The following is a 23,170-nucleotide window of genomic DNA, read 5'->3' as shown; positions in this document are numbered from 1 at the left end:
AGTGACTGTGAGTGAGTGACAGTGAGTGAGTGACAGTGAGTGACAGTGAGTGGGTGACAGTGAGTGAGTGACAGTGAGTGACAGTGAGTGAGGTACAGCGAGTGACAGTGAGTGACAGTGAGTGAGTGATAGTGAGTGAGTGACAGTGAGTGAGTGATAGTGAGTGAGTCACAGTGAGTTACAGTGAGTAACAGTTAGTCAGTGACAGTGAGTGAGTGACAGTGAGTGAGTGACTGTGAGTGACCGTGAGTGAGTGACCGTGAGTGAGTGACTGTGAGTGACAGTCAGTGAGTGACATCGAGTTACAGCGAGTTACAGTGAGTGACAATGAGTGAGTGACAGTAAGTGACAGTGACAGTAAATGAGTGACAGTGAGTGAGTGACAGTGAGTGTGATTGAGTGTGAGTGAGTGACAGTGAGTGACAATGAGTGAGTGACAGTAAATGAGTGACAGTGAGTGACAGTGAGTGACAGTAAATGAGTGGCAGTGATTGAGTGACAGTGATTGTGACAGTTAGTGATTGACAGTGAATGAGTGACTGTGAGTAACAGTGAGTGACTGAGTGACAGTGAGTGACAGCGAGTTACAGCGAGTTACAGTGAGTGACAATGAGTGAGTGACAGTGAGTGACAGTGAGTGAGTGACAGTGAATGAGTGACAGTGAGTGTGAGTGACAGTGAGTGACAGTGAGTGAGTGACAGTGAGTGAGTGGCTGTGAGTGACAGTGAGTGAGTGAGTGACAGTGAGTGAGTGACAGTGAGTGACAGTGAGTGAGTGACAGTGAATGAGTGACAGTGAGTGTGAGTGACAGTGAGTGACAGTGAGTGAGTGACAGTGAGTGAGTGGCTGTGAGTGACAGTGAGTGAGTGAGTGACAGTGAGTGAGTGACAGTGAGTGACAATGAGTGAGTGACAGTGAGTGACAGCGAGTGACAGTAAATGAGTGAGAGTGAGTGAGTGACAGTGAGTGTGAGTGAGTGACAGTGAGTGACAGTAAATGAGTAACAGTGAGTGAGTGACAGTGAGTGACAGTGAGTAAGTGACTGACAGTGAGTGACAGTGAGTGAGTGAGAGTGACAGCTACTGAAGCAGCTGAATCAGCAACTGAAGAAGATGAATCAGCAACTGACAGTGACAGTGAGTGAATGACAATGAGTGAGTGATAGTGAGTGACAGTGAGTGAGTGACAGTGAGTTACAGTGAGTGCCTTAGTGAGTGACTGTGAGTGAGTGACAGTGAGTGAGTGACAGTGAGTGACAGTGAGTGGGTGACAGTGAGTGAGTGACAGTGAGTGACAGTGAGTGAGGTACAGCGAGTGACAGTGAGTGACAGTGAGTGAGTGATAGTGAGTGAGTGACAGTGAGTGAGTGATAGTGAGTGAGTCACAGTGAGTTACAGTGAGTAACAGTTAGTCAGTGACAGTGAGTGACTGACAGTGAGTGAGTGACAGTGACTGACAGTGAGAGACAGTGAGTGAGAGTGACAGTGAGTGAGAGTGAGTGACAGTGAGTGAGTGACAGTGAGTGAGTGACTGTGAGTGACCGTGAGTGAGTGACCGTGAGTGAGTGACTGTGAGTGACTGTCAGTGAGTGACATCGAGTTACAGCGAGTTACAGTGAGTGACAATGAGTGAGTGACAGTAAGTGACAGTGACAGTAAATGAGTGACAGTGAGTGAGTGACAGTGAGTGTGATTGAGTGTGAGTGAGTGACAGTGAGTGACAATGAGTGAGTGACAGTAAATGAGTGACAGTGAGTGACAGTGAGTGACAGTAAATGAGTGGCAGTGATTGAGTGACAGTGATTGTGACAGTTAGTGATTGACAGTGAATGAGTGACTGTGAGTGACAGTGAGTGACTGAGTGACAGTGAGTGACAGCGAGTTACAGCGAGTTACAGTGAGTGACAATGAGTGAGTGACAGTGAGTGACAGTGAGTGAGTGACAGTGAATGAGTGACAGTGAGTGACAGTGAGTGAGTGACAGTGAGTGAGTGGCTGTGAGTGACAGTGAGTGAGTGACAGTGAGTGAGTGACAGTGAGTGACAGTGAGTGAGTGACCGTGAATGAGTGACAGTGAGTGTGAGTGACAGTGAGTGACAGTGAGTGAGTGACAGTGAGTGAGTGGCTGTGAGTGACAGTGAGTGAGTGACAGTGAGTGAGTGACAGTGAGTGACAATGAGTGAGTGACAGTGAGTGACAGCGAGTGACAGTAAATGAGTGACAGTGAGTGAGTGACAGTGAGTGTGAGTGAGTGACAGTGAGTGACAGTAAATGAGTAACAGTGAGTGAGTGACAGTGAGTGACAGTGAGTGGGTGACAGTGAGTGAGTGACAGTGAGTGACAGTGAGTGAGGTACAGCGAGTGACAGTGAGTGACAGTGAGTGAGTGATAGTGAGTGAGTGACAGTGAGTGAGTGATAGTGAGTGAGTCACAGTGAGTTACAGTGAGTAACAGTTAGTCAGTGACAGTGAGTGAGTGACAGTGAGTGAGTGACAGTGACTGACAGTGAGAGACAGTGAGTGAGAGTGACAGTGAGTGAGAGTGAGTGACAGTGAGTGAGTGACTGCGAGTGAGTGACAGTGAGTGACTGAGTGAGTGACAGTGAGTGGCAGCGAGTGACAGCGAGTGAGTGACAGCGAGTGATAGTGAGTGACAGCGAGTAACTGAGTGAGTGACAGTGAGTGAGTTACAGTGAGTGACAGTGAGTGTGAGTGACAGTGAGTGACAGTGAGTGAGTGACAGTGAGTGACAGTGAGTGAGTGACAGTGAGTGACAGTGAGTGTGTGACAGTGAGTGACCGTGAGTGAGTGACTGTGAGTGACCGTGAGTGAGTGACCGTGAGTGAGTGATTGTGAGTGACAGTCAGTGAGTGACATCGAGTTACAGCGAGTTACAGTGAGTGACAATGAGTGAGTGACAGTGAGTGACAGTGACAGTAAATGAGTGACAGTGAGTGAGTGACAGTGAGTGTGATTGAGTGTGAGTGACAGTGAGTGACAATGAGTGAGTGGCAGTAAATGAGTGACAGTGAGTGACAGTGAGTGACGGTAAATGAGTGGCAGTGATTGAGTGACAGTGATTGTGATTGAGTGTGAGTGAGTGAGTGACAGTGAGTGACAATGAGTGAGTGACAGTGAGTGAGTGACAGTGAGTGACAGTGAGTGACAGTGAGTAAGTGACAGTGAGTGATAGTGAGTGACAGTGAGTGACAGTGAGTGAGTGAGTGACTGAGTGAGTGACAGTGAGTGAGAGTGAGTGACTTAAGTGGCATTGAGTGAGTGACAGTGAGTGAGTGACAGTGAGTGAGTGACAGTGAGTGACAGTGAGTGGCAGTGAGTGAGTGACAGTGAGTGAATGACAGTGAGTAACAGTGAGTGAGTGACAGTGAGTAACAGTGAGTGAGTGACAGTGAGTGACAGTGACTGACAGTGAGAGACAGTGAGTGAGAGTGACAGTGAGTGAGATTGAGTGACAGTGAGTGAGTGAGTGACTGCGAGTGAGTGACAGTGAGTGACTGAGTGAGTGACAGTGAGTGAGTGACAGTGAGTGACTGAGTGAGTGACAGTGAATGACAGTGAGTGACAGTGAATGAGTGGCAGCGAGTGACAGCGAGTGAGTGACAGCGAGTGATAGTGAGTGACAGCGAGTAACTGAGTGAGTGACAGTGAGTGAGTTACAGTGAGTGACAGTGAGTGTGAGTGACAGTGAGTGAGTGACAGTGAGTGACATAGTGAGTGAGTGACAGTGAGTGACTGAGTGACAGTGAGTGACAGCGAGTTACAGTGAGTGACAATGAGTGAGTGACAGTGAGTGACAGTGAGAGTGACAGTGAGTGAGTGAAAGTGAGTGAGTGAGTGCCAGTGAGTGACAGTGAGTGAGTGACAGTGAGTGACAGTGAGTGAGTGGCTGTGAGTGAGTGGCTGTGAGTGACAGTGAGTTACAGTGAGTGCCTTAGTGAGTGACAGTGAGTGAGTGACAGTGAGTGAGTGACAGTGAGTGACAGTGAGTGACAGTGAGTGAGTGACAGTAAATGAGTGACAGTGAGTGAGTGACAGTGAGTGAGTGACAGTGAGTGAGTGACAGTGAGTGTGAGTGAGTGAGTGACAGTGAGTGAGTGATAGTGAGTGACAGTGAGTGACAGTGAGTGACAGTGAGTGAGTGATAGTGAGTGAGTGACAGTGAGTGAGTGATAGTGAGTGAGTGACAGTGAGTTACAGTGAGTAACAGTTAGTCAGTGACAGTGAGTGAGTGACAGTGAGTGAGTGACAGTGAGTTACAGTGAGTAACAGTGAGTGACAGTGACAGCTACTGAAGCAGCTGAATCAGCAACTGAAGTAGCTAATTTAGCAACTGAAGCAGCTGAATCAGCTACTGAAGCAGCTGAATCAGCTTCTGAAGCAGCTGAATCAGCTACTGAAGCAGCTGAATCAGCAACTGAAGCAGCTGAATCAGCTACTGAAGCACCTGAATCAGCTACTGAAGCAGCTGAATCAGCCACTGAAGCAGCTGAATCAGCTACTGACAGTGAGTGACAGTGAGTGAGTGACAGTGAGTCACAGTGAGTGAGTGACAGTTAGTGACAGTGGGTGACAGTGAGTGAGTGACTGTGAGTGACAGTGAGTGAGTGACAGTGAGTTACAGTGAGAGTGACAGTGAGTGAGTGAAAGTGAGTGTGAGTGAGTGACAGCGAGTTACAGTGAGTGACAATGAGTGAGTGACAGTGAGTTACAGTGAGAGTGACAGTGAGTGAGTGAAAGTGAGTGTGAGTGAGTGAGTGCCAGTGAGTGACAGTGAGTGTGAGTAAGTGACAGTGAGTGACAGTGAGTGAGTGACAGTGAGTTACAGTGAGAGTGACAGTGAGTGAGTGAAAGTGAGTGTGAGTGAGTGAGTGCCAGTGAGTGACAGTGAGTGAGTGAGTGACAGTGAGTGACAGTGAGTGAGTGACAGTGAGTGACAGTGAGTGAGTGACAGTGAGTGAGTGGCTGTGAGTGACAGTGAGTTACAGTGAGTGCCTTAGTGAGTGACAGTGAGTGAGTGACAGTGAGTGAGTGACAGTGAGTGACAGTGAGTGGGTGACAGTGAGTGACAGTGAGTGAGTGACAGTACATGAGTGACAGTGAGTGAGTGACAGTGAGTGAGTGACAGTGAGTGTGAGTGAGTGATAGTGAGTGACAGTGAGTGACAGTGAGTGACAGTGAGTGATAGTGAGTGAGTGACAGTGAGTTACAGTGAGTAACAGTTAGTCAGTGACAGTGAGTGAGTGACAGTGAGTGAGTGACAGTGAGTAACAGTGAGTGAGTGACAGTGACAGCTACTGAAGCAGCTGAATCAGCAACTGAAGTAGCTAATTCAGCAACTGAAGCAGCTGAATCAGCTACTGAAGCAGCTGAATCAGCTCCTGAAGCAGCTGAATCAGCTACTGACAGTGAGTGACAGTGAGTGAGTGACAGTGAGTGACAATGAGTGAGTGACAGTGACAGTGAGTGAGTGACAGTAAATGAGTGACAGTGAGTGAGTGACAGAGTAAGTGACAGTGAGTGTGAGTAAGTTAGTGACAGTGAGTGACAGTGAGTGAGTGATTGAGTAAGTGACTGTGAGTGAGTGAGTGACAGTGAGCGACAGTGAGTGAGTGACAGTGAGTGAGAGTGAGTGACTGTAAGTGGCATTGAGTGAGTGACAGTGAGTGAGTGACAGTGAGTGAGTGACAGTGAGTGGCAGTGAGTGAGTGACAGTGAGTGAATGACAGTGAGTAACAGTGAGTGAGTGACAGTGACTGACAGTGAGAGACAGTGAGTGAGAGTGACAGTGAGTGAGAGTGAGTGACAGTGAGTGAGTGACTGCGAGTGAGTGACAGTGAGTGACTGAGTGAGTGACAGTGAGTGACAGTGAGTGAGTGACAGCGAGTGACAGCGAGTGACAGCGAGTGAGTGACAGCGAGTGATAGTGAGTGACAGCGAGTAACTGAGTGAGTGACAGTGAGTGAGTTACAGTGAGTGACAGTGAGTGTGAGTGACAGTGAGTGAGTGACAGTGAGTGACAGAGTGAGTGAGTGACAGTGAGTGAGTGACAGTGAGTGACAGTGAGTGAGTGACAGTGAGTAACAGTGAGTGACTTAAGTGGCATTGAGTGAGTGACAGTGAGTGAGTGACAGTGAGTGAGTGACAGTGAGTGAGTGACAGTGAGTGGCAGTGAGTGAGTGACAGTGAGTGAATGACAGTGAGTAACAGTGAGTGAGTGACAGTGAGTAACAGTGAGTGAGTGACAGTGTGTGACAGTGACTGACAGTGAGAGACAGTGAGTGAGAGTGACAGTGAGTGAGATTGAGTGACAGTGAGTGAGTGAGTGACTGCGAGTGAGTGACAGTGAGTGACTGAGTGAGTGACAGTGAGTGAGTGACAGTGAGTGACTGAGTGAGTGACAGTGAATGACAGTGAGTGACAGTGAATGAGTGGCAGCGAGTGACAGCGAGTGAGTGACAGCGAGTGATAGTGAGTGACAGCGAGTAACTGAGTGAGTGACAGTGAGTGAGTTACAGTGAGTGACAGTGAGTGTGAGTGACAGTGAGTGAGTGACAGTGAGTGACAGTGAGTGAGTGACAGTGAGTGACTGAGTGACAGTGAGTGACAGCGAGTTACAGTGAGTGACAATGAGTGAGTGACAGTGAGTGACAGTGAGAGTGACAGTGAGTGAGTGAAAGTGAGTGAGTGACAGTGAGTGACAGTGAGTGAGTGGCTGTGAGTGAGTGGCTGTGAGTGACAGTGAGTTACAGTGAGTGCCTTAGTGAGTGACAGTGAGTGAGTGGCAGTGAGTGAGTGACAGTGAGTGACAGTGAGTGGGTGACAGTGAGTGACAGTGAGTGAGTGACAGTAAATGAGTGACAGTGAGTGAGTGACAGTGAGTGAGTGACAGTGAGTGTGAGTGAGTGACAGTGAGTGAGTGACAGTGAGTGACAGTGAGTGACAGTGAGTGAGTGATAGTGAGTGAGTGACAGTGAGTGAGTGATAGTGAGTGAGTGACAGTGAGTTACAGTGAGTAACAGTTAGTCAGTGACAGTGAGTGAGTGACAGTGAGTGAGTGACAGTGAGTGACATTGAGTAACAGTGAGTGAGTGAGTGACAGTGACAGCTACTGAAGCAGCTGAATCAGCAACTGAAGTAGCTAATTTAGCAACTGAAGCAGCTGAATCAGCTACTGAAGCAGCTGAATCAGCTCCTGAAGCAGCTGAATCAGCAACTGAAGCAGCTGAATCAGCTACTGAAGCACCTGAATCAGCTACTGAAGCAGCTGAATCAGCCACTGAAGCAGCTGAATCAGCTACTGACAGTGAGTGACAGTGAGTGAGTGACAGTGAGTCACAGTGAGTGACAGTTAGTGACAGTGGGTGACAGTGAGTGAGTGACTGTGAGTGACAGTGAGTGAGTGACAGTGAGTGAGTGACTGTGAGTGACAGTGAGTGACAGCGAGTTACAGTGAGTGACAATGAGTGAGTGACAGTGAGTTACAGTGAGAGTGACAGTGAGTGAGTGAAAGTGAGTGTGAGTGAGTGAGTGCCAGTGAGTGACAGTGAGTGTGAGTGAGTGACAGTGAGTGACAGTGAGTGAGTGACAGTGAGTTACAGTGAGAGTGACAGTGAGTGAGTGAAAGTGAGTGTGAGTGAGTGAGTGCCAGTGAGTGACAGTGAGTGTGAGTGAGTGAGTGACAGTGAGTGACAGTGAGTGAGTGACAGTGAGTGACAGTGAGTGAGTGACAGTGAGTGAGTGGCTGTGAGTGACAGTGAGTTACAGTGAGTGCCTTAGTGAGTGACAGTGAGTGAGTGACAGTGAGTGAGTGACAGTGAGTGACAGTGAGTGGGTGACAGTGAGTGACAGTGAGTGAGTGACAGTAAATGAGTGACAGTGAGTGAGTGACAGTGAGTGACAGTGAGTGTGAGTGAGTGATAGTGAGTGACAGTGAGTGACAGTGAGTGACAGTGAGTGATAGTGAGTGAGTGACAGTGAGTTACAGTGAGTAACAGTTAGTCAGTGACAGTGAGTGAGTGACAGTGAGTAACAGTGAGTGAGTGACAGTGACAGCTACTAAAGCAGCTGAATCAGCAACTGAAGTAGCTAATTCAGCAACTGAAGCAGCTGAATCAGCTACTGAAGCAGCTGAATCAGCTCCTGAAGCAGCTGAATCAGCTACTGACAGTGAGTGAGTGACAGTGAGTGACAATGAGTGAGTGACAGTGACAGTGAGTGAGTGACAGTAAATGAGTGACAGTGAGTGAGTGACAGAGTAAGTGACAGTGAGTGTGAATAAGTTAGTGACAGTGAGTGACAGTGAGTGAGTGATTGAGTAAGTGACTGTGAGTGAGTGAGTGACAGTGAGCGACAGTGAGTGAGTGACAGTGAGTGAGAGTGAGTGACTGTAAGTGGCATTGAGTGAGTGACAGTGAGTGAGTGACAGTGAGTGAGTGACAGTGAGTGGCAGTGAGTGAGTGACAGTGAGTGAATGACAGTGAGTAACAGTGAGTGAGTGACAGTGAGTGACAGTTACTGACATTGAGAGACAGTGAGTGAGAGTGACAGTGAGTGAGAGTGAGTGACAGTGAGTGAGTGACTGCGAGTGAGTGACAGTGAGTGACTGAGTGAGTGACAGTGAGTGACAGTGAGTGAGTGACAGCGAGTGACAGCGAGTGAGTGACAGTGAGTGATAGTGAGTGACAGCGAGTAACTGAGTGAGTGACAGTGAGTGAGTTACAGTGAGTGACAGTGAGTGACAGTGAGTGAGTGACAGTGAGTGACAGAGTGAGTGAGTGACAGTGAGTGACAGTGAGTGAGTGACAGTGAGTGACAGTGAGTGAGTGACAGTGAGTAACAGTGAGTGACAGTGAGTGTGTGACAGTGAGTGACAGTGAGTGACCGTGAGTGAGTGAATGTGAGTGACCGTGAGTGAGTGACTGTGAGTGACAGTGAGTGAGTGACAGTGAGTGACATCGAGTTACAGCGAGTTACAGTGAGTGACAATGAGTCAGTGACAGTGAGTCACAGTGAGTGACAGTAAATGAGTGACAGTGAGTGAGTGACAGTGAGTGTGATTGAGTGTGAGTGAGTGAGTGACAATGAGTGACAATGAGTGAGTGACAGTAAGTGAGTGACAGTGAGTGACAGTGAGTGACAGTAAATGAGTGACAGTGAGTGAGTGACACTGAGTGTGATTGAGTGTGAGTGAGTGAGTGACAATGAGTGAGTGACAGTGAGTGACAGTGAGTGAGTGACAGTGAGTAAATGACAGTGAGTGATAGTGAGTGACAGTGAGTGACAGTGAGGGAGTGACTGAGTGAGTGCCTGAGTGAGTGACAGTGAGTGACAGTGAGAGACAGTGAGTGACAGTGAGTGAGTGACAGTGAGTGACAGTGAGTGAGTAACAGTGAGTGACTGAGTGAGTGACTGAGTGAGTGAATGATAGTAAGGACAGTGAGTGAGTGACAGTGCGTGAGTGACAGTAAGTGACAGTGAGGGACAATGAGTGACAGTGAGTGACAGTCAGTGACAGTGAGTGAGTGACAGTGAGTGACAGTGAGTGACAGTGAGTGAGTGACAGTGAGTGACTGTGAGTGACAGTGAGTGAGTGACTGCGAGTGAGTGACAGTGAGTGACAGTGAGTGAGAGTGACAGTGAGTGACAGTGAGTGACAGTGAGTGAGTGACAGTGAGTGACTGCGAGTGAGTTACAGTGAGTGAGTGACAGTGAGTGACAGTAAATGAGAGACAGTGAGTTACAGTGAGAGAGTGACAGTGAGTGAGTGACAGTGAGTGACAGTGAGTGACAGTGAGTGAGTGACAGTGAGTGACTGTGAGTGACAGTGAGTGAGTGACTGCGAGTGAGTGACAGTGACAGTGAGTGACAGTGAGTGACAGTGGCAGTGAGTGACAGTGAGTGACAGTGAGTGAGTGACAGTGAGTGACTGCGAGTGAGTTACAGTGAGTGAGTGACAGTGAGTGACAGGGAAAATGAGTGACAGTGAGCGAGTGACAGTGAGTGAGTGACAGTGAGTGACAATGAGTGAGTGACAGTGACAGTGAGTGAGTGACAGTAAATGAGTGACAGTGAGTGAGTGACAGAGTAAGTGACAGTGAGTGTGAGTAAGTTAGTGACAGTGAGTGACAGTGAGTGAGTGATTGAGTAAGTGACTGTGAGTGAGTGAGTGACAGTGAGCGACAGTGAGTGAGTGACAGTGAGTGAGAGTGAGTGACTGTAAGTGGCATTGAGTGAGTGACAGTGAGTGAGTGACAGTGAGTGAGGGACAGTGAGTGGCAGTGAGTGAGTGACAGTGAGTGAATGACAGTGAGTAACAGTGAGTGAGTGACAGTGAGTGACAGTGACTGACAGTGAGAGACAGTGAGTGAGAGTGACAGTGAGTGAGAGTGAGTGACAGTGAGTGAGTGACTGCGAGTGAGTGACAGTGAGTGACTGAGTGAGTGACAGTGAGTGACAGTGAGTGAGTGACAGCGAGTGACAGCGAGTGACAGCGAGTGAGTGACAGTGAGTGATAGTGAGTGACAGCGAGTAACTGAGTGAGTGACAGTGAGTGAGTTACAGTGAGTGACAGTGAGTGTGAGTGACAGTGAGTGAGTGACAGTGAGTGACAGAGTGAGTGACAGTGAGTGACAATGAGTGAGTGACAGTGAGTGACAGTGAGTGAGTGACAGTGAGTAACAGTGAGTGACAGTGAGTGTGTGACAGTGAGTGACAGTGAGTGACCGTGAGTGAGTGAATGTGAGTGACCGTGAGTGAGTGACTGTGAGTGACAGTGAGTGAGTGACAGTGAGTGACATCGAGTTACAGCGAGTTACAGTGAGTGACAATGAGTCAGTGACAGTGAGTGACAATGAGTGACAATGAGTGAGTGACAGTAAGTGAGTGACAGTGAGTGACAGTAAATGAGTGACAGTGAGTGAGTGACACTGAGTGTGATTGAGTGTGAGTGAGTGAGTGACAATGAGTGAGTGACAGTGAGTGACAGTGAGTGAGTGACAGTGATTAAATGACAGTGAGTGATAGTGAGTGACAGTGAGTGACAGTGAGGGAGTGACTGAGTGAGTGCCTGAGTGAGTGACAGTGAGTGACAGTGAGAGACAGTGAGTGACAGTGAGTGAGTGACAGTGAGTGACAGTGAGTGAGTAACAGTGAGTGACTGAGTGAGTGAATGATAGTAAGGACAGTGAGTGAGTGACAGTGAGTGACAGTAAGTGACAGTGAGTGACAATGAGTGACAGTGAGTGACAGTCAGTGACAGTGAGTGAGTGACAGTGAGTGACAGTGAGTGACAATGAGTGAGTGACAGTGAGTGACTGTGAGTGACAGTGAGTGAGTGACTGCGAGTGAGTGACAGTGAGTGACAGTGAGTGACAGTGAGTGAGTGACAGTGAGTGACTGCGAGTGAGTTACAGTGAGTGAGTGACAGTGAGTGACAGTAAATGAGAGACAGTGAGTTACAGTGAGAGAGTGACAGTGAGTGAGTTACAGTGAGTGACAGTGAGTGACAGTGAGTGAGTGACAGTGAGTGACTGTGAGTGACAGTGAGTGAGTGACTGCGAGTGAGTGACAGTGACAGTGAGTGACAGTGAGTGACAGTGGCAGTGAGTGACAGTGAGTGACAGTGAGTGAGTGACAGTGAGTGACTGCGAGTGAGTTACAGTGAGTGAGTGACAGTGAGTGACAGGGAAAATGAGTGACAGTGAGCGAGTGACAGTGAGTGAGTGACAGTGAGTGACAGTGAGTGACAGCAACTGAAGCAGCTGAATCAGCTACTGAATGAGCTACTGAAGCAGCTGAATCAGCTGAATCAGCTTCTGAAGCAACTGAATCAGCTACTGAAGCAGCTGAATCAGCAACTGAAGCAGCTGAATCAGCAACGGGCAGTGCGTGACCGTGAGTGACAGAGTGAGTGACAGTGAGTGAGTGACAGTGAGTGAGTGACAGTGAGTGAGTGACAGTGAGTGACAGTGAGTTACAGTGAGTGAGTGACAGTGAGTGACTGAGTGAATGACAGTGAGTGACAGTGAGTGAGTGACAGTGAGTATGAGTGAGTGAGTGACAGTGAGTGACAATGAGTGAGTGAGTGACAGTGAGTGACAGTGAGTAACAATGAGTGAGTGACAGTGAGTGACAGTAAATGAGTGACAGTGAGTGAGTGACAGTGAGTGTGAGTGAGTGACAGTGAGTGACAATGAGTGAGTGACAGTGAGTGACAGTAAATGAGTGACAGTGAGTGAGTGACAGTGAGTGTGAGTGAGTGACAATGAGTGAGTGACAGTGAGTGACAGAGTGAGTGAGTGACTGACAGTGAGTGATAGTGAGTGACAGTGAGTGAGTGACAGTGGCAGTGAGTGAGTGACAGGGAGTGACAGTGAGTGAATGACAGTGAGTGACTGAGTGAGTGACAGTGAGTGACAGAGACAGTGAGTGAGAGTGACAGTGAGTGAGAGTGAGTGAGAGTGAGTGAGTGACTACGAGTGAGTAACAGTGAGTGACATTGAGTGAGTGACAGTAAGTGAGTGAGTGACAGTGAGTGACAGTGAGTGAGTGACAGTGAGTCACAGTGAGTGAGTGACAGTGAGTGATTCACAGTGAGTGAGTGACTGTGAGTGACAGTGAGTGACTGAGTGACAGTGAGTGACAGCGAGTTACAGTGAGTGACAATGAGTGAGTGACAGTGAGTGACAGTGAGTGAGTGACAGTGAATGAGTGACAGTGAGTGACAGTGAGTGAGTGACAGTGAGTGGCTGTGAGTGACAGTGAGTGAGTGACAGTGAGTGACAATGAGTGAGTGACAGTGAGTGACAGCGAGTGACAGTAAATGAGTGACAGTGAGTGAGTGACAGTGAGTGTGAGTGAGTGACAGTGAGTGACAGTAAATGAGTAACAGTGAGTGAGTGACAGTGAGTAAGTGACTGACAGTGAGTGACAGTGAGTGAGTGACAGTGACAGCTACTGAAGCAGCTGAATCAGCAACTGAAGAAGATGAATCAGCAACTGACAGTGACAGTGAGTGAATGACAATGAGTGAGTGATAGTGAGTGACAGTGAGTGAGTGACAGTGAGTTACAGTGAGTGACTTAGTGAGTGACAGTGAGTGAGTGACAGTGAGTGGGTGACAGTGAGTGAGTGACAGTGAGTGACAGTGAGTGAGGTACAGCGAGTGACAGTGAGTGACAGTGAGTGAGTGATAGTGAGTGAGTGACAGTGAGTGAGTGATAGTGAGTGAGTCACAGTGAGTTACAGTGAGTAACAGTTAGTCAGTGACAGTGAGTGAGTGACAGTGAGTGAGTGACAGTGACTGACAGTGAGAGACAGTGAGTGAGAGTGACAGTGAGTGAGAGTGAGTGACAGTGAGTGAGTGACTGCGAGTGAGTGACAGTGAGTGACTGAGTGAGTGACAGTGAGTGACAGTGAGTGACAGTGAGTGAGTGGCAGTGAGTGACAGCGAGTGAGTGACAGCGAGTGACTGAGTGAGTGACAGTGAGTGACAGTGAGTGACAGTGAGTGAGTGGCAGTGAGTGACAGCGAGTGAGTGACAGCGAGTGATAGTGAGTGACAGCGAGTAACTGAGTGACAGTGAGTGAGTTAGTGAGTGACAGTTAGTGTGAGTGACAGTGAGTGAGTGACAGTGAGTGACAGTGAGTGAGTGACAGTGAGTTACAGTGAGTGTGTGACAGTGAGTGACAGTGAGTGACCGTGAGTGAGTGACTGTGAGTGACCGTGAGTGAGTGACCGTGAGTGAGTGACTGTGAGTGACAGTCAGTGAGTGACATTGAGTTACAGCGAGTTACAGTGAGTGACAATGAGTGAGTGACAGTGAGTGACAGTAAATGAGTGACAGTGAGTGAGTGACAGTGAGTGTGATTGAGTGTGAGTGAGTGAGTGAGTGACAGTGAGTGACAATGAGTGAGTGACAGTAAATGAGTGACAGTGAGTGACAGTGAGTGACAGTAAATGAGTGGCAGTGATTGAGTGACAGTGATTGTGACAGTTAGTGATTGACAGTGAATGAGTGACTGTGAGTGACAGTGAGTGACTGAGTGACAGTGAGTGACAGCGAGTTACAGCGAGTTACAGTGAGTGACAATGAGTGAGTGACAGTGAGTGACAGTGAGTGAGTGGCTGTGAGTGACAGTGAGTGAGTGAGTGACAGTGAGTGAGTGACAGTGAGTGACAATGAGTGAGTGACAGTGAGTGACAGCGAGTGACAGTGAGTGAGTGACAGTGAGTGTGAGTGAGTGACAGTGAGTGACAGTAAATGAGTAACAGTGAGTGAGTGACAGTGAGTGACAGTGAGTAAGTGACTGACAGTGAGTGACAGTGAGTGAGTGACAGTGACAGCTACTGAAGCAGCTGAATCAGCAACTGAAGAAGATGAATCAGCAACTGACAGTGACAGTGAGTGAATGACAATGAGTGAGTGATAGTGAGTGACAATGAGTGAGTGACAGTGAGTTACAGTGAGTGCCTTAGTGAGTGACAGTGAGTGAGTGACAGTGAGTGAGTGACAGTGAGTGACAGTGAGTGGGTGACAGTGAGTGAGTGACAGTGAGTGACAGTGAGTGAGGTACAGCGAGTGACAGTGAGTGACAGTGAGTGAGTGATAGTGAGTGAGTGACAGTGAGTGAGTGATAGTGAGTGAGTCACAGTGAGTAACAGTTAGTCAGTGACAGTGAGTGAGTGACAGTGAGTGAGTGACAGTGACTGACAGTGAGAGACAGTGAGTGAGAGTGACAGTGAGTGAGAGTGAGTGACAGTGAGTGAGTGACTGCGAGTGAGTGACAGTGAGTGACTGAGTGAGTGACAGTGAGTGACAGTGAGTGACAGTGAGTGAGTGGCAGCGAGTGACAGCGAGTGAGTGACAGCGAGTGATAGTGAGTGACAGCGAGTATCTGAGTGAGTGACAGTGAGTGAGTTACAGTGAGTGACAGTTAGTGTGAGTGACAGTGAGTGACAGTGAGTGAGTGACAGTGAGTGACAGTGATTGAGTGACAGTGAGTGACAGTGAGTGTGTGACAGTGAGTGACAGTGAGTGACCGTGAGTGAGTGACTGTGAGTGACCGTGAGTGAGTGACCGTGAGTGAGTGACTGTGAGTGACAGTCAGTGAGTGACATCGAGTTACAGCGAGTTACAGTGAGTGACAATGAGTGAGTGACAGTAAGTGACAGTGACAGTAAATGAGTGACAGTGAGTGAGTGACAGTGAGTGTGATTGAGTGTGAGTGAGTGAGTGACAGTGAGTGACAATGAGTGAGTGACAGTAAATGAGTGACAGTGAGTGACAGTGAGTGACAGTGAGTGACAGTAAATGAGTGGCAGTGATTGAGTGACAGTGATTGTGACAGTTAGTGATTGACAGTGAATGAGTGACTGTGAGTGACAGTGAGTGACTGAGTGACAGTGAGTGACAGCGAGTTACAGTGAGTGACAATGAGTGAGTGACAGTGAGTGACAGTGAGTGAGTGACAGTGAATGAGTGACAGTGAGTGTGAGTGACAGTGAGTGACAGTGAGTGAGTGGCTGTGAGTGACAGTGAGTGAGTGAGTGAGTGACAGTGAGTGAGTGACAGTGAGTGACAATGAGTGAGTGACAGTGAGTGACAGCGAGTGACAGGAAATGAGTGACAGTGAGTGAGTGACAGTGAGTGTGAGTGAGTGACAGTGAGTGACAGTAAATGAGTAACAGTGAGTGAGTGACAGTGAGTGACAGTGAGTAAGTGACTGACAGTGAGTGACAGTGAGTGAGTGACAGTGACAGCTACTGAAGCAGCTGAATCAGCAACTGAAGAAGATGAATCAGCAACTGACAGTGACAGTGAGTGAATGACAATGAGTGAGTGATAGTGAGTGACAGTGAGTGAGTGACAGTGAGTTACAGTGAGTGCCTTAGTGAGTGACTGTGAGTGAGTGACAGTGAGTGAGTGACAGTGAGTGACAGTGAGTGGGTGACAGTGAGTGACAGTGAGTGAGGTACAGCGAGTGACAGTGAGTGACAGTGAGTGAGTGATAGTGAGTGAGTGACAGTGAGTGAGTGATAGTGAGTGAGTCACAGTGAGTTACAGTGAGTAACAGTTAGTCAGTGACAGTGAGTGAGTGACAGTGAGTGAGTGACAGTGACTGACAGTGAGAGACAGTGAGTGAGAGTGACAGTGAGTGAGAGTGAGTGACAGTGAGTGAGTGACTGCGAGTGTGTGACAGTGAGTGACTGAGTGAGTGACAGTGAGTGACAGTGAGTGACAGTGAGTGAGTGGCAGCGAGTGACAGCGAGTGAGTGACAGCGAGTGATAGTGAGTGACAGCGAGTAACTGAGTGAGTGACAGTGAGTGAGTTACAGTGAGTGACAGTGAGTGAGTGACAGTGAGTGACGGTGAGTGTGTGACAGTGAGTGACCGTGAGTGAGTGACTGTGAGTGACCGTGAGTGAGTGACTGTGAGTGACAGTCAGTGAGTGACATCGAGTTACAGCGAGTTACAGTGAGTGACAATGAGTGAGTGACAGTGAGTGACAGTGACAGTAAATGAGTGACAGTGAGTGAGTGACAGTGAGTGTGATTGAGTGTGAGTGAGTGAGTGACAGTGAGTGACAATGAGTGAGTGACAGTAAATGAGTGACAGTGAGTGAGTGACAGTGAGTGACAGTGAGTGAGTGACAGTGAGTGACAGTGAGTAAGTGACAGTGAGCGATCGTGAGTGACAGTGAGTGACAGTGAGTGAGTGAGTGACTGAGTGAGTGACAGTGAGTGAGAGTGAGTGACTTAAGTGGCATTGAGTGATTGACAGTGAGTGAGTGACAGTGAGTGAGTGACAGTGAGTGAGTGACAGTGAGTGACAGTGAGTGGCAGTGAGTGAGTGACAGTGAGTGAATGACAGTGAGTAACAGTGAGTGAGTGACAGTGAGTAACAGTGAGTGAGTGACAGTGAGTGACAGTGACTGACAGTGAGAGACAGTGAGTGAGAGTGACAGTGAGTGAGATTGAGTGACAGTGAGTGAGTGACTGCGAGTGAGTGACAGTGAGTGACTGAGTGAGTGACAGTGAGTGAGTGACAGTGAGTGACAGTGAGTGACAGTGAGTGACAGTGAATGAGTGGCAGTGAGTGACAGCGAGTGAGTGACAGCGAGTGATAGTGAGTGACAGCGAGTAACTGAGTGACAGTGAGTGAGTTACAGTGAGTGACAGTGAGTGTGAGTGACAGTGAGTGAATGACAGTGAGTGACAGTGAGTGAGTGACAGTGAGTGACAGTGAGTGACAGTGAGTGTGTGACAGTGAGTGACAGTGAGTGACCGTGAGTGAGTGACTGTGAGTGACCGTGAGTGAGTGACTGTGAGTGACAGTGAGTGAGTGACAGTGAGTGAGTGACAGTGAGTGACAGTGAGTGAGTGACAGTGAGTGAGTGACAGTGAGTGAGTGACAGTGAGTGACAGTGAGTGAGTGACAGTGAGTGGGTGACAGTGAGTGACAGTGAGTGGGTCAGTGACAGTGAGTGAGTGACAATGAGTGAATGACAGTGAGTGACAGTGAGTGTGAGTGAGTGAGTGACAGTGAGTGAGTGACAGTGGGTGAGTGACTGAGTAACAGTGAGTGAGTGACAATGAGTGAATGACAGTGAGTGACAGTGAGTGTGAGTGAGTGAGTGACAGTGAGTGAGTGACAGTGAGTGACTGTAAATGAGTGACAGTGAGTGACATTGAGTCAGTGACAGTGAGTAACAGTGAGTGAGTGACAATGAGTGAATGACAGTGAGTGACAGTGAGTGTGAGTGAGTGAATGACAGTGAGTGAGTGACAGTGAGTGACAGTGAGTGACTGTAAATGAGTGACAATGAGTGACAGTGACAGCAACTGAAGCAGCTGATTCAGCTCCTGAAGCAGCTGAATCAGCAACTGAAGCAGCTGATTCAGCTCCTGAAGCAGATGAATCAACAACTGACAGTCCGTGACAGTGAGTGACAGTGAGTGAGTGACAGTGAGTGACAGTGAGTGGGTCAGTGACAGTGAGTGAGTGACAGTGAGTAACAGTGAGTGAGTGACAATGAGTAAATGACAGTGAGTGACAGTGAGTGTGAGTGAGTGAGTGACAGTGAGTGACAGTGAGTGAGTGACAGTGAGTAACAGTGATTGAGTGACAATGAGTGAATGACAGTGAGTGTGAGTGAGTGAATGACAGTGAGTGAGTGACAGTGAGTGAGTGACAGTGAGTGAGTGACAGTGAGTGACAGTGAGTGACTGTAAATGAGTGACAGTGAGTGAGTGACAATGAGTGACAATGAGTGACAGTGACAGCAACTGAAGCAGCTGATTCAGCTCCTGAAGCAGCTGAATCAGCAACTGAAGCAGCTGATTCAGCTCCTGAAGCAGATGAATCAACAACTGACAGTGCGTGACAGAGTGAGTGACAGTGAGTGAAAGTGAGTTACAGTGAGTGAGTGACAGTGAGTGACAGTGAGTGAGTGACAGTGAGTGAGTGATAGTGAGTGACAGCGAGTGAGTGACAGTGAGTGACAGTGAGTGAGTGGCATTGAGTAACAGTGAGTGACAGTGAGTGAGTGACAGTGAGTGACAGTAAGTGACAGTGAGTGACAGCCTCTAGGATCCATTCAGGGCCCTCTTTGGTGGGGTTTAGTGTCACAGGGACAAGAGGGATTTCACTTTACTACAAACATCAACTTATTCTTTATAACAATGGTAAATTTTAAACAATCCCAGACCTGTGCAGTTCCACAGGTGTTGGTTATCTCATTGTACCAGAGCAACTGGGCCTCATTCTTCGTGACGTCTTTGCTAGTTAACACCAATAGTTTTGTGTTTCAATGAACGTGGATTTCTATTGTCTATACAGCAAGAGAGAGTGGCTGTCGTGTTGAGCAGCAACTGCTGCTGTGGTTACGCAACAGAATTCGGTCTCCTGCAGCAGCTGATAGGGATCCCATTCTGCTGCCGGCCGATCAGATCCAGATTCCCAACACGCGGAGTGGATCTCAGCGGCTGGGATTCAGGGTCAGGCTGAGTGCGCCTCGTGACATCGGCTCCCATGGGCCCCGCACCGTGCACTCTGATGTTCAAGTCAACACCACCATCACTCATCATCATCACCATCATCTCCATCATCATCTCCATCATCACCACCATCATCGCCATCATCATCACTACCACCATCATCACTACCACCATCATCATCAGCATCATGACCACTACCATCATCTCCATCATCATCACCACCACCATCATCACTCATCATCACCATCATCTCCATCATCATCTCCATCATCATCACCATCATCACCACCATCATCGCCATCATCATCACTACCACCATCATCATCAGCATCATGACCACTACCATCATCTCCATCATCATCACCACCACCATCATCACCATCATCTCCATCATCACCACCATCATCACCACCATCATCACCATCATCATCATCACCACCATCATCACCAACATCAGCATCACCGCCATCACCACCATCATCACTATCATCACCCATCATCATCATCATCACCATAATCATCACTCATTATCATCACCACCATCACTCATCATCACCACCATCATCACCACCACTACCATCATCATCATCACCACTACCATCATCATCATCACCACCATCATTATCACTCATCATTATCACCACCATCATCATCACTACCATTATTACCACCACCACCATCACCATCATCACAACCATCAACATCATCACTTGCACCACCATCATCATCACCACCATCATCACTCATCACCATCATCACTCACCATCATCATCACTACCATCATCACCACCGTCATCATCACAACCATCAACATCATCACTTGCACCACCATCATCACCATCATCACCACCATCATCACTCATCACCATCATCACTCACCATCACCATCACTACCATCACCACCGTCATCATCACAACCATCAACATCATCACTTGCACCACCATCATCACCATTACCACCATCATGACCATCAGCCACTGTCCATCCACTGCTGGATGAAGGCCTCCCCAAACTGTCCCATGCAGTGTTCAAGACAATCTGAAGCAAGTTGCAATGCAGCTACTCACTTGCTCAGCCCCATCCCATGGCCCAGCCGACTGGGAAGCTGAGTGGGAAGCTGAGTGGGCAGCTGAGTAGGAAGCTGAGTGGGAGCTGAGTGGGAAGCTGAGTAGGATGCTGAGTGGGAAGCTGAGTAGGAAGCTGAGTGGGCAGCTGAGTGGGCAGCTGAGTAGGAAGCTGAGTGGGAAGCTGAGTGGGAAGCTGAGTGGGCAGCTGAGTGGGAAGCTGAGTGGGCAGCTGAGTAGGAAGCTGAGTGGGCAGCTGAGTGGGAAGCTGAGTGGGCAGCTGAGTGGGCAGCTGAGTAGGAAGCTGAGTGGGCAGCTGAGTAGGAAGCTGAGTGGGCAGCTGAGTGGGCAGCTGAGTGGGCAGCTGCACGGAGCTCCGAGGGATCCCTGACAGAGGCAGGGGCAGGCCCCAGCCTCGTGCTGAGCTGCACTCCGCACGACGCTCATCGTCACAGCAGCAGCAGCAGCAGGCGGTTGTTGTCACCGTTGCCGTGAACAGGAAACCCGCTTCCTCAGCGCGGTTCTCAGCGTCGCTTGCGCCGTTTGTCGCCGTCGATCCGCGCTGCTGCGTCGCATCAGGACGCGGTTTGTGTCGCCGTTCGTCACTTCTGTTACGTTGCATTGGAAACTCAAACTCACCTCCTTGCCTGCAACTCGTTTATGTTGCATCAACACGTGATTGTTTCAACGGGAACTACGTCTGTGCATCTTATTTGTCCTTATACTTCATCAGGAATGTCATTTAAATAATTTAATTTGGCGTTGATTCTCTAATTTAATTCTGTACATTGATGATGTTAACAAGTCCAATGTAGCTGTAGAATGAACCTGACGTTCGCTGTGGTGACACGTTGCAGGAATCCCGCAACACGCTGAGGTTTGCAGTATCAACTCTGGGAAACCTGAGCACGGAGCCGGAGCTGAAGTCGTGCTTCCACCAGGAGCTGGCGGCGGACGTGCTGGCCTGCTACCTGGACGTGCCCGACGCTCCCTGCAAGCTCTCCGCTCTTTACGCCCTGGCCAGGGTCTCCACTGAGCAGGACCTGGACATCATCTGTAACGCACAGGGTGAGGAGGAGGAGTCTCACCACGGGCTGTGTGACCACCCTTGGGGTGAGGGGCACTGGGGTCGAGGTCTGTAGAGTCACGTGGCCACGCGGTGCCGGCGTCTCTCCGTGCGTGGCGATCGACCGCGACGGGGGGGAGTGGAGAGGAGGCCGCGTCACCGACCACGCCCCTGATCCAGTCACGTGACCCCCCCCACTGCCCACGTGCCCCTGAGGGCCCTGCCAGGCCGCGTGCTCAGCTCGAGGCGCTGCCGCTCCCTCGCCGTGCCGGTGCCGGGAGGCCCCAGCCAGGGCAGAGACAGCGTGCTCTGCTGTGTTAGCTGTGTTAGCTGTGTGTGTGTGTTAGCTGTGTGTGTGTTAGCTGTGTGTGTGTTAGCTGTGTGTGTGTTAGCTGTGTGTGTGTTAGCTGTGTGTGTGTTAGCTGTGTGTGTGTTAGCTGTGTGTGTGTTAGCTGTGTGTGTGTTAGCTGTGTGTGTGCTGTGTGTGTGTTAGCTGTGTGTGTGTTAGCTGTGTGTGTGTTAGCTGTGTGTGTGTTAGCTGTGTGTGTGCTGTGTGTGTGTTAGCTGTGTGTGTGCTGTGTGTGTGTGTTAGCTGTGTGTGTGTTAGCTGTGTGTGTGTTAGCTGTGTGTGTGTTAGCTGTGTGTGTGTTAGCTGTGTGTGTGTGCTGCTGTGTGTGTGCTGCTGTGTGTGCTGCTGTGTGTGTGCTGCTGTGTGTGTGCTGTGTGCTGTGTGTGCTGTGTGTGTGCTGTTTGCCCTGCTGTGTTTTGTGTGTGTGCTGTGTGCTGCTGTGTGTTGTTTATGCTGTGTGCTGCTGTGTGTTGTTTATGCTGTGTGTGCTGTGTGTTGTTTATGCTGTGTGTGCTGTGTGTTGTTTATGCTGTGTGTTGTTTATGCTGTGTGTGCTGTGTGTTGTTTATGCTGTGTGCTGTTTATGCTGTGTGTGTGCTGCTGTGTGTGCTGCTGTGTGTTGTTTATGCTGTGTGTGTTGTTTGTGCTGTGTGTGCTGCTGCTGCTGCAGGAGCCATCTCCCTGCTGACGGACATGGTGAACCGGCCCTCATACAAGGACTACACGCTGCTGGAGAACCAGCTGTACCCTGCCACGGGGCTGGTGGAGACTCTCACCATGGTCTCCATCACGGCCGGCATCCGCAGGAAGGTGAGGAGGCCTCGCGCTCCGTGCCGCGGGCTCCTGGCCAGGCGACAGCGGCCGCTGTGCCGATGGCTCCAGGGGAGAGCCCCTTGGGGCAGCGTGGCGCTTGTAGGGAGAGGGGGGCGGGGGTGGGGGCGGTGGGGACGGGGGGTGGGGGCGGTGGGGACGGGGAGTGGGGGCAGTGGGGGCGGGGGGTGGGGGCAGTGGGGACGGGGGGTGGGGGCGGTGGGGACGGGGGGTGGGGGCGGGGGGTGGGGGTGGGGACGGGGGTGGGGACGGAGGTGGGGACGGGGGGTGGGGGTGGTGGGGACGGTGGGGACGGGGGGGTGGGGGCTGGGGGAGCTGAGCCCAGACACCAGCGATGACGACACCAGTCAGGCGGTGTGAGGGTCTCTCCATGCGCACAACGCTCACGGGAGCAGCGCTACGACCAGTGCAGGTGACTCGTGGATGTCAATAATTATATACACACTCATTGAATACAACTTTAGATATAATGCGTAAGGAATTAAAATATATTGTTATAATTGTTCATCATAACTTGCGAGTGCACATTGAGCGTAACATGGATGCAGGATAATGTACTGTGCTACTTTTGATGCTTGGATATTTACAAGACGCGCGTTTGTCAATGAGTGGGCAGGTAGACAAGTCTACAGGGACACTCACGTCTACACAGCATCACAGCGTTCATACAAATCTGGTTACTGGGCTGTACCTGATCCCCACGTGGTTGGTGTGGCAGCTGTGGACATCCCAGATGCTCCACCCTGTGAGTCACTCCACGTGACTGGGTAGAGTGACTCTGTCCAGATTCTCACAGACAGCAGATCTGTGTTTACTGTGTATAGATGTGGGATTACTGTGTTT

At 49.5% G+C, this 23,170-nt stretch overlaps 1 protein-coding gene across 2 annotated transcripts in view; it reads left to right on the top strand.

Moving 5' to 3' along the window:
• LOC116938262 (uncharacterized) overlaps nucleotides 1–23,170 on the top strand; it is a 226,427-nt gene that overhangs the window by 139,003 nt on the left and 64,254 nt on the right. For both annotated transcript variants that reach the window (XM_076053902.1, XM_076053864.1), the window contains exons 7-8: nucleotides 20,939–21,149; nucleotides 22,167–22,306. In XM_076053902.1, the coding sequence (XP_075910017.1) occupies nucleotides 20,939–21,149; nucleotides 22,167–22,306 (351 nt within the window). The remainder of the gene's footprint in view (nucleotides 1–20,938; nucleotides 21,150–22,166; nucleotides 22,307–23,170) is intronic.

Source organism: Petromyzon marinus, chromosome 1, assembly GCF_048934315.1.
Source record: "Petromyzon marinus isolate PM22_M1 ecotype Great Lakes invasive population chromosome 1, UKy_Petmar_22M1.pri1.0, whole genome shotgun sequence".
Taxonomy (NCBI): Eukaryota; Metazoa; Chordata; class Hyperoartia; order Petromyzontiformes; family Petromyzontidae; genus Petromyzon; species Petromyzon marinus.
The sequence above is the reverse complement of the archived record's forward strand: the minus strand, read 5'-3'. Positions and strand labels throughout refer to the sequence as shown.